The sequence below is a fragment of the Paramormyrops kingsleyae genome, chromosome 11 (assembly GCF_048594095.1).
Source record: "Paramormyrops kingsleyae isolate MSU_618 chromosome 11, PKINGS_0.4, whole genome shotgun sequence".
Lineage (NCBI taxonomy): Eukaryota > Metazoa > Chordata > Actinopteri > Osteoglossiformes > Mormyridae > Paramormyrops > Paramormyrops kingsleyae.
In genome coordinates, this window is record NC_132807.1 from 23,978,309 (window position 1) to 23,989,536 (window position 11,228).

The 11,228-nt window shown below is 41.0% G+C and overlaps 2 protein-coding genes and 1 long non-coding RNA gene across 7 annotated transcripts in view; 2 read left to right on the forward strand and 1 right to left on the reverse strand.

Moving 5' to 3' along the window:
* The window catches only part of LOC111858218 (PHD finger protein 21A-like), a 53,134-nt gene extending 47,183 nt beyond the window's left edge, over positions 1-5,951 (forward strand). For all 5 annotated transcript variants that reach the window (XM_023839784.2, XM_023839785.2, XM_023839781.2 and 2 more), the window contains one exon: positions 297-5,951. In XM_023839784.2, coding sequence (XP_023695552.1) covers positions 297-665 — 369 coding nt within the window. In that variant the 3' untranslated portion in view covers positions 666-5,951. The remainder of the gene's footprint in view (positions 1-296) is intronic.
* On the reverse strand, positions 5,894-7,895 carry harbi1 (harbinger transposase derived 1). Its single transcript, XM_023839787.2, has 2 exons — positions 6,905-7,895; positions 5,894-6,770 (listed from the first exon to the last, which is right to left on the reverse strand). Exons 1-2 carry the CDS (start codon positions 7,572-7,574, stop codon positions 6,394-6,396), a joined length of 1,047 nt encoding a protein of 348 aa, XP_023695555.1. The 5' UTR covers positions 7,575-7,895; the 3' UTR covers positions 5,894-6,393.
* Positions 7,762-9,332, forward strand: LOC111858220 (uncharacterized). The gene is made up of 2 exons (XR_002841536.2): positions 7,762-7,900; positions 8,673-9,332. It is a non-coding gene; the product is annotated as an uncharacterized lncRNA (long non-coding RNA).
* Positions 9,333-11,228: the final 1,896 nt, after the last annotated feature.

Sequence of the window (11,228 nt, forward strand, 5' to 3'; positions counted from 1 at the left end):
GAGAAGCAAGAGAGACTGAAGGGGTAACGGATATGAAAGATGAATAAATAGTTAAGCCTTAGTGGCTCACTGGTAGCTAGGGGGTGATTCTAGGATTTTTTTTTAAGGTTGGGGGCATAAGAGGTGCCAACTTAATCATTAGCCAATGATATGTTTTGAGGCGCACTTTAGGGGCCAATCAGCTTTCAGCTGAGACCAGTGGCCCTGTGGCCCCACCCCTTTTGTAGCCCCCTTCTGGCAGCTGAGGTTCTTTTGAATGTTGTCTGATTTCTGTGTTTTCCCTCCCCCTTTTGTAGAAGTGCATGGAGACAAAGAACACCATCCTGTCCCAGCAGAAGGAGATGCAAGCATCGCTGGAGAAGGTGAAGGCCCTGGTGCGCCTCATCCAGGGCACCAGTCTGAGCCCAGGCCCTGAGAGCGCAGAGCCATCGGGGATGGTAAACGGCAAGGCAGGACGCGTCAGCGATGCGGCGGACAAGTGTGGCGGCGCCCTGGACGGCGCACAGCGGGCAGACAATGAGGAGGAGGAGGAGGAGGAGAAGGAGAAGGAGAAGGAAGGAGATCATGGAAAGAACGTCCGGAACGAGAACAACAACGACAAAACCTCAGATTCTAGTCAGTCTCCCGTGCCACGCCCCAACAGCCATTCAGACGATGCAAAATAGCGCATGTCTCGTGGGACCAAAGAAAGGAAAAGCCCTGAAGAAAGAGAGCTCCCACTAGCCCAGAAGGTGCCGCCAGTTGCCAATCAAGATATATATATATATATATATATATATATATATATATATATAGATATATAGATATATATATATATATATATATATATAGATATTATATATATATAATACAATATATATTTAGTCGTTGTTGTTGTGTATTATTTGAGTGTGTCGACAGCAGATCAGCATCCAGAGTGCCAGCCTCGGGAACTGGAGGAAACCGAAATAGATAGTACCAGCATCATGCCAATCAATTGTAGAGAAGTCACAATAACATATTAAATTAATAATAATAATAAATAATAATAATGAATAATAATAATAATAATAATAATAATGAATAATAATGTAAAACATCTCGCCAGTGTGTGCCTGCAACAGTTGCCCCTAAGCCTCGTGAGGGGATTGTTTCTTAGGTTGTGTTGTCTCAGTCTCGAACCCAGGGCAGTGGGGTCAGCAGATGTCCAAAGACTGTGTGCTTGCCGTGAGACCCTGCTCGTATGTCTCCAGCATGGATGGAAATGAACCTTAAACCCAAAGGACAGCAGCACAGGAAACCAGGAACAGGCTTACTGGGAGTATGGGGAAATTGCAGTATTCGTCCACAAGTCCAAGTCATCAGTGGTGTGTGTCGTCTTTTTTTTTTTTTATTATTATTATTTTTTTTTATAACTTTCTTTTTTTGTGTGTGTCTCTCGTCCGTCCATCTGTGTGAGACTGAGTGTCACTGCATTCGGAATTTGACTTTGGTTGAAAACACAGCCAAATGCCCCCAAAATCATCTCACCTCCTCTCTCTCTACTGGACTGAGCCCTCCTGAAAATGAGCGGTGCTGTGGGTGGCCTGAGGAAGAGGGCAGTGGGGGGGGGGCAGGGGTGATGCCTCAGGCACGAGCACTGGCATCGCCCACCACAGCTACCACCTGCTGTAGACAGGCGCCCAGGCCCAGCGGGACTGAAACTGGATGTGGGATCTCGCCTCGGAAAGCCGTCCGAAAACAGCCGCACTGGTCCATCCGGAAGTGTTCAAGTCCGAGTGTCAGCCTCTTGGTGAACCTGCAAAAATGCAATCTCAAAACACAACTTATTTCTGGGAAGTATTCTTTTTATATATATATATATATTAAAAAAAGATTCAGGTCTTCCTCATGTTCAGAAAAAAAAATCTTTAAAGTGCTTTTCTGTTTCATAAAACAATCATTTCTAATAAAAGGTGTAATAGTTGGAATAGTTTCTTTAAATTTTCTTTTTTTGAGGTTATATTTAGGGTTACATGGCTGTGTTGAATTCTGAACTGCCAAAATGCTATCATATCAAAATTAAGCAGGGAGGTCTCTCTGTTCATCAGTAGATGGCAAAAAAAAAGTCGGTTTAAACAGGCTCGAGTTTCGCACCTTGTTTATCCATTAAATGTGTGTACAAAGGTACGAGGTAAAAGAAAAAAATAAACAATTATTTGTTGTAAATCCCAGGATAAGTGAAGACGGAACCCAGAACTGAAAGCACAAATTTGTTGAACAATGAATCCGATTCTAAGCATTACAAACAAATGCAGTTTAAAGGTCTATACAGAAAAATTCTTTATTTGATATGTGCATAGTCCTTTTTATATAAAGTGTTATTGTGTATTGCTCATTGTAAAATTGCTGTAAAAAGGCCAGAACCTTTTTGCAAGGTTTGTCCAGAACATGTCCCTAAAATTACTTACCCCGTTGTTATTGACAGTGGTTAATGTTGAAGGGGGTGAAAGGAGTATCCATAACCATATTCAAACATGACCATAAGTCAGAATGGAGGATCGTCACGCTAAGAACAAATCAGGTGTTGTTTTCAGATGAAATGCTACTCATTCTTCATCCCCATTGTCCATAATCTGTAGCATGCAGATACAAAGAAGAGGTGCTGTCTGTAAAGTTAATGAATGTTGCATCTTCTCTGAATCACTGTAACCACAAGTGACTGAGCATTGAGTTCGGTGGGAGAGGAGCTGCTGAAATCTGCTCCAGTGCTCTCTAGCGAGAGACGTGTAACAAACACTAAGCTAGGAGCTTGGAGAGTAGCGGCATGGTCTGGCCCTTCGTGGAGACTGCGTGACAGTCTGCTGAAGATGCAGTTTCTGCACCGTATACGATAATTGATATTTGCAATTTCTCAGTTCCCCCGTGTGGAAATGTCATCAGTCAGATGCAGAGGCCTGGCTTCTGACAGGACATATTTAAAAGTAGGAAGATGCATTAACAGAAAGTAGCTTCTTCTAAAAGTCACTTGAGATCAGTTGACTTTGCACATAGATCCTTCAACACAAATAATTTTTTTATTTTTCCCCCCCCCCCAAGATTCTGAAAACACCGAAGCACATTCCTGCTATCTTATTACAGGGAAAATGATTATTATCCATTTGTATTAACTGTCCATCAAAAGACAAAATTCATCCAGATAAAATCCAATCTATGATGAAACAGAATGACATTGTTTTGTATGGCCTGTGCCCCATATCAAAGATTCAGGCATAAACTCAGGTCTAGGTGTAAATATGGAATCGTTTTTAAGCCGCTCCCCATCTGTGGTTCCATGTCATTTGAAGCTCCTTTCCTCTCTGCGTCTGGCGCTGACCATAGTACTGCTTCCGCAGAAGTGCTAACCGACCCTCATTCATGTACAGATAACCTCTGTAAGTACCTGTACCCATTTCTACATAACTGGAGAGTGCTGTTCTCCACATAATATTACGGTATGCTTTATTTTACACAGTGCTGCTGTTTCTGAGCCTGTTTTCGTATGTATATGATCACGTGTTAAAACACCGTCCCATCCTGTCTCTGCACTGTGGCCCTAGTTTAGCTTTGTACATAATGTCCATATCTCTTCAACAAAAAAAAAAAAGGGGGAAAAAAGTTTTTCTGTCATTCGTTTTGTGTCCACCATTTCACCCCTGCCCCGGTTAAGCAGATTGTTCATTCTTTCATTAAGAAAAGATTGGATACAAAGCACAAGCACAGATTCTCCGACACAAGCTGGTCTTTAAAAAAAAGATATAAAAAAAAAAATAATAGGTTAGGAATCGTGACAAGGATGCTCCCAGCTGAACCCAATGGTGTGAATCTGTTAGTCATGTCTGGTATATGTGGCTTTGTTTATGTGGTCTGGGGGGTGGACATCTGAAAACAAACTGTATAGCATTCGCCTTAAGAGCTTAATTCTCGTCTTTAACAATTGTAGTGTGTTCAAGTATTGTGGGTCATATTCTGTTGTCTGTGTCGGGAGTGATGTGTTGATTTGGTTCATTCTTGAAATATATCTACCAATAATGGACTTTTTGCACAAAGTTTTAAGTAATTCAAATGTGTAAATGGGGAACATGTCAACAATCAAAGGGGGAAGTTTTTACGGGGTTTATGTGTTTGTAATCTGGGCTGTTAAGTGGTAAATATTTGAGTGTAGTGTCACTGGAATATTTGACGAAATGATTCTTACCTCTAACTGGGGTATTAAAAACCAGCATCTGGTAGTACAGCCTGGGGAAAGTGGTTTCTACTTGGCTAGACACAGTACTTTAAAATGCTAGTTAAAAGGATGCAATTGCACCAAACACAAGAGGTTTCATTAACATGTCTTAGTTCAAAGAGTTTTGTTTTATTCCTTTTTATGTCCAAACGCAAAACAAAATGCCTAAAATGCAGGAATTACACAGGCTCCTAGCTGGAAACTTTCTTGCTGCTTGTGCATCTTTGCAGTTTATTTGTTCCAGCAAAATATAATCTTACTTATAGTTAATATAGCTTTTCAAGTACACTTGTGTTAATATACATGTTAAGTAAAACCACGCTGACTACGAAGTTTAAGGTTGGCAATTGGACTAGCAGTCTTTTGCCAGAATTTTGTAACTTTATGAATATGATTTTATTATAGAGACCGGCACTTCAAGGAAAGGTAAATATGTTTTGCATTAAACAATGTATATAAAACATTTGCAGGCCATGATCAGTGTAGAATTTAAACTTCAAATAAGAGTAACAGCAAGTGGAGCTCAAATCTAAAGCAGGATGAACTAATCTCAGATTTACTCTTACCTTTAGGTGTGAGATGCTGGATGCTTTTCAACTTGCATTTTGAAGTGTGGTGGAGGAGGAAAGCCACTGGCTTTGAGGCACATGTAGAACACATTTTATATTTGCATTGTGGGAAGAGAGAAACAACCTGACCATACAAGCCACGCATTGAACAAGTATTCATTTATCTAAAATGGATATATCCAAAGATATCTTGATGTGCATTCTGCTGTTTAGAATCCTTTTATATGCATTTTAATACATGCCAATTCAATTTTATTTTATTTTATTTACACTAAATTTCTACTTCAGCTTCAAGTCAGAGTAGGAAATCCAGGATTTTAAGGAAACGGGACCTTTTGCTTTGTATACCCTTCTCATGTTGGCTACAATATACCTCGCCTCACTAACCACAAATCACAATAGTTTTGGCAGCTCGTGCCCATTGGCCAAATGCCGAGGTAGCAGGCCAGAGCAGGATGGCACAGCGTTTTAGGACCATCTGGATTTTGAGGGAATCTGTTGCATATCCGCGGAAAGGTTTCCATATGGAGCAGCTTGTGAACACCATCACCCAGCATCTCGATATACTCCTTTTGCAGCCCCCCCCCTCCCCCCTCCCCAAAAAGATACATCACTTCATGACTGTGGCCTTCTGGTGTTGGTGTATCACCATCATATTGTGACTTCTTCTCCATTGTTCGACACTTTTTACAGCTTCTTACCTCACGCATTGTATTTTTTTCCCATGAGTCTGCAGAAAGAAAAAAAAAAAACTCTTCCACTGTGTTAAACACAAAACAGAGATGCATTGTAGCTCTATGAAAATAAAGAGGTACAGTTGATGTGCTGAAATATGTGTAAATTGTTTATTACACAAACCTGCGTATACTCTTGTAGGAACTGTTTGTATTTTTACATAATGAATTTCAAAAGGAGTGTATGTTTATTTTTGACTTTTTCAACTTTTTGTTACAGATCTCCTTTTTCATTTGCCTGACGTTGTTGGAGAAGTGCAGTTTCTTTACCACCCTCTGGTATATGAGCCTCTTGAAATGTTGTTTGTATGCAGTGTTTAGCAGATACCTTAGACAATGGTGGACGAAGTGGACATTTAGGAGCATTTGATCAATTTGTATTTATTTATTTTACCATTTTGCTAAATAAAACTTCAAAATCAACCCTTTTGATGTCTCTGGTTTCATGTTAATGCTCAACAGGCCATTGTCCAAACTACCATTAGGAAACTAGTAATAAAATAATCTGATAAACATGGACTTTGGAAACATTTGCATCTTTTTCACTTTGGTTTCAATGATAGGAGACAAAGTTTTCCTTTACTTGACTTGGTTATGCTGCAAAACAGATTGTTGCAGATGCGCAATATACTCTCCAACATACTTTTCTGCTACTGGCTTGCAGTTGGCTTTCAACCATTAGTCAATTCCCATCCCACTGCAGTCCAGGCCTTCATAGTATCTTAAACTGTTTTTGACAGTCACTGGAAATTTAATAAGTTACAAAAAACGTTTATTCACATTGCTCTGACACTCATAAATGCCAAGGCCAGACGCTCTTGGTTTTCTTGCGGCTTGGCTATGTGGTACAGTCAGGTCTTGGGGCCTAGCTGAAGTGGTTTTTGATGAGCTCCTGCCGGATTCTAAAGGCCTCGGAGTCTGATAGGTCTATCTGCTCACAGCCCTCGCCCAACTGGTCCGGTGTCTCTGTCCTCCCAAAAGTCCACGCATCAAGGCCAGACTGCAGTGATACGTTGTGCAGGACACAGCAGGCCAAGATAATGCGAGCACATTTTTCAGGAGAGTATTGCAGGTACCCCTTGGACCCATCCAGGCATCGAAAGCGGGTCTGGATGGCTCGGAATGTGCGGTCCACAATCTCGTGCGTGGCCACGTGAGCCAAGTTGTAACGGTAATCAGCAGGGGTTTCTGGGTACTGGAGGGGTGTCATCAGCCACTTCTTTAGGGGGTAGAGGCGATCTCCTGTACACAAACAGGTGAGGAGTAGAATTTCAAAGTAGAAAAATCAAACAATTAGGTAAACGTATTCCTGACATCAAATGTAGGTAAAAGGGTAAAGTAACACAATTACAGAATATAAAAGTAATAATGCTTACCCAGTAACCATCCTTCATGACTTTCCTGTTCTTCAAAGAAAGTCTTCACGGCAGATTGTTTAAACACTGCACTATCATCTAAACTACCTGGCCAGTGCGTCTCGGCGCTCAGCAGAAGGCCCCTTGAATCACATACAAGCTGACAGTTTATGGAGTGGAAGCCCTTCTTATTGATGTAGGACAAGTCTTCGCTGTTGGGTGCTTTAATCGCGATATGAGCACAGTCTACGACACCAATTACGTTGGGCATACCGGCCACCCTGTAGAACTCCTCTTTGGACTGATGCTTCGTGGCATCGTCACGCATAAAGCCGATGAAATCTGAAGCTTTTTCTACCAGTGCGTTGGTGACGTTTGTAACGCAGCGACTCATGGATGCCTGACTGATACCTATAGCATCTCCCATGCGAGTCTGGAAGGACCCCGACGTGTAAAAGCCGAGGGCGGCCAGGATCTGCACGTCCGGGCTGATGGCTCTCGATCTCTGTGTACGTCGTGATAAAGTGTCGCCCAGAAGTTCCACCAAAAAATAGATGAATTCTCGCGGAAAGCCAAATGTTGTCAATAAAAACTCATCCGACACGGTCTCTATGTCAAACCTGTCCAGGGTCTTGTGTCCTCGACCGTGTAGCAGAAGATCACAGTCCAAGATAGCTATAGGTACGGCCATTTTCCACTTAGGCGATTATTTTGGATGTCAGTTCGCAGAAGTAAACACGACACGACCTAAACGCAAGTTTGTTGGCAAGCTAACCTTATAAATAACGAAACAGGCTAGCTTTCGGGTTAATATAACAACAGCCAAGTTTAATTACCAAAACGCGAACCGTTTCGTTAACTACTGCAAATTTAACAACAGGGAATATGCTGCAGACTTTATACGATCATCTGCTACCTGGCATGCTTCTTCTCCATCTTTTCCCTAAAAAAGACCAGCAGGATTTCATCCATATGAGTCTGATCCCCCTCCGTAAAGTAAAAGCCAGCTGATGAGCGGTGAGTAAAACTATTCGTCACTTTCGACTTCCAACAACGTAATAGTGACAGCTGACAAAGTAACTTTCACAGTAACTATGCAAGTATAATATTTACTATATATAATTTGAATAGCTAAATTTGATATTTATTTAACTGAATTTAAGTTTCGTAGATATATTGTTTTATTTTGGCGTAAACGTTGTAGCGAAAGTGCTGGTTTTATTAATTCATGTACATTTCTAAACAGCGGAAGTACGGTTGGTGAATAAATCGATGAAAACCAACAGTGAAATGGTCCATACTTATCTAGTCATTTTTTGTACTGAAAGTAAATAAGCAACACATTAGCTTAGAGTTGAAGAAAAACATTACAATATCTTATCTAGTCATTTTTTTGCATGTATATTTTACATAACTACTGGCTTATCGAAAATACTTGGGCATTGGTGTGGTTTGCATTTCAAAAGTAACATTTTGTAAACAAAATAAACTGCACTTAATTTGTTTATAATTGATCAGAATACTGTGTCCAAGGACACTGTCGTATCCCTTTGAATAAAAATTATATGTAGTTTGATATTCACTTTTGCAGCTATTTAACCACCTAAGCATCTTCATGGTTTGATAAAGAGTTCTCTATTATGGACAAGATATAAGAGGGGAAGTGCAAATGTTCCTTCACAGTGTCGAGCCCGTGTGTAACAATGGCTATTGTTGTAACAAATTAGTCAGTCTTGCTTCTTGTTTACTTGTATTTGCCTAGAATGTTTTGCTGTTGTTTTTGACTTAGGAGAATTTTGGAGTGCTACAGACTGGGCAGTGAAGATGCAGACTGAAGTACAGAAATGTCATGTAGTTACTATGCACCTCTGATAAATGAAGAAAAGAATTGCTACAAAATAAAATTGGTTTTATCTTTTTAACAAGCCAAGCTGAAACTTCAGCAAAGATTTCAGGCTTCCATAATTTCCATAAATGTACATGAATGACACAGACATCGGTACTACATCTGTACAAATATGTATTCATGAAATGTTTAAATTTGAACCTACCAATTATAAACATTTAAGAGAGTTATGGAGGTTTGTGTTCAGGAACTTGTTAGCAAGAAATTTACTTTAAAAATGATGCTGGAACGTTAATTGTAGGTTCCACCTACTGTGTCAAATTTAGTTCAGTAAACCCACACTGTTCAATGAGAATTTTTGCAGCCTGCACAGAAATACTTCCCTTTTAGATTTGCTGTCACAAGCACAGCGAAACAACTGTTGCAGCAATGTACGACAGTAATAGATTTTACATGCATGAGAGATGTAAGCCTCCAGTCTGCCCCCCCAAAGCACCCAGCAAAGGGAATAGATATTGGACATTTCGTCTGTATCTGCAGAATTGTAACTGGTGTTAATTCTAGAAATGGCAAATGGACACCTGAATAAAGCTAAAGAAAATATTTAATGAATAAAGTAAGTCATTTACTGGGATGTACTTTTTTACTGAAATTTTAAATTCCAGTGTTTATTTAAAAAAAACATATTGCAAGTGTCTTTCTACAGTTAGGTTGCATGTATTCTTAAGGGAAACCATTGAGTTGGGTTACTGTAAGACATCTGAACAATAATATAGATTGCTTTGTTGCTGTGTCACTGACCTTAAAGTGCAGTTAAGCCAGTTTAATTAGGTCCACACCCTTAATTTTTTTTTCAGAAAAAAAGAATGTATGAAAGGTGATGTAAATTATATGAAACTATATATACTTATTATATAGTTTTATTGACTGAAAAGTAATCACCACTCAAGTCTGCCAATCCAAAGGTGGTCCCAGCCTTTAATAAAGGGGACCAGAAGATGTTTCAGCACTCCTCTGCCTCTGTGGCAATACTCGAAAAGAGATTCCATCTGTTGCTTAAACCTCAGATCCAAGAGAAGCAATGCGGATTCCGTCCTGATTGCAGAATGCTGGACCAAATCTTCACCCTCACAAGGATACTGGTGGGTTCATGGGAGTTTGCCCGGTCAGTTTATATGTGTTTTGTGGACTTGGGAAAAGACAGGACCGTGTCTGTGGGGGGTGCTTCTGGAGTAAGGGGTATGGGGTCTCTTATTAGAGTCATCAGGTCCCTATATTACCTGAGCAAGAACTTGGTTTACATTGCCAGCACTAAGTCAGAAATTTTAGGTATATCAAAGGAGCAGAGAGGGTCCAGTTCGGGGGTGTCAGGATCACATTTTTGCTTTTTGCAGACAATGTGATCCTGTTAGCTTCACTGGGGGTGACCTGCACATACACAGGGGCAGTTTGCAGCTGAGTGTGAAGTTGCGGGGATAAGGATCAGCGGGGATAAAGATCAGCACCTCCAAGTCTGAGGCCATGGTTCTCAACCAGAGAAGGGCAGTTTGCTCAGTCCTGATGGGGGATGGGTTATTGCCTCAAGCAGAGGCGTTTGAGAATCTTGGGATTTTGTTCATGAGTGACGGAAGCAGGGAGCAGGAGATCGACAGGTGCATTGGTGCAGCGTCTGGAGTTATGTGGGCATTGTATCGTTCTGTCATGATAAAGAGCTGAGCAGGAAGGTGAAGCTATCGATTTACCAGTCAGTCTATGTTCCTACCCTCACCTATGGAAACAAGCCTTGGGTAGTAACCAAAAGAATAAGATTGCAGGTACAAGTAGCAGACATGAGTTTCCTTTGCAGGGTGTTTGGGCTCAGCCTTAGAGAGAGGGTGAGGAGCTCAGACATTCAAGAGGAGCTCAAAGTAGAGCCGCTGCTCCTCCGCATTGAAAGGAGCCAGCAGAGGTGGTTAGGGCATTTATCTAGGATGCCTCCTGGACGCCCCCCTGGGGAGGTGCTTTGGGCATCCCGGGGCAGACCTAGGACACGCTGGAGAGATTACATCACTGGGGTAATGGGCCTTGGGCACCCATGACCCCGTTGCTGGTTTCCCAGTTGGCCTTCATTTGATCACTTTTGATAAGTACTAACCACTGCAGTTTTGGAGATGCTCGGACCCAGACATCTAGACATCTAGCCATCACGGCTTGGCCTTTGTCAAAGTCACTCAGGTCTGTACTTTTGCCCATTTTTCCTGCTTCCAACACATCAACTTCTATAATGGACTGTTCACTTGCCTGATATATAATGGTATCCTTGACAGGTGCCATTGTGATGAGAATCAATGATACTCATTCACCTGTTAGTAGTTTTAAGTTAGTAGTTTATGGCTGATCAGTGTATTAAGTTTATTATTATGAAGGATACTTTTTAAAAATATGACGTGTGGACAGTTTCTATTGAATGAGGCATTGCTGTTCCACCTTTTTTTGTATTTGCAATTGTTGGTGTCCAAT

What these genes read in the sequence shown, in the direction of transcription:
- harbi1 (XM_023839787.2), bottom strand. Translation starts at nt 7,574, where the DNA reads ATGGCCGTACCTATAGCTATCTTGGACTGTGATCTTCTGCTACACGGT. An exon ending in TCATGAAGGATGGTTACTGG is followed by an intron (nt 6,771 to 6,904) that starts GTAAGCATTATT and finishes GTTTGTGTACAG; the next exon opens with GAGATCGCCTCTACCCCCTA.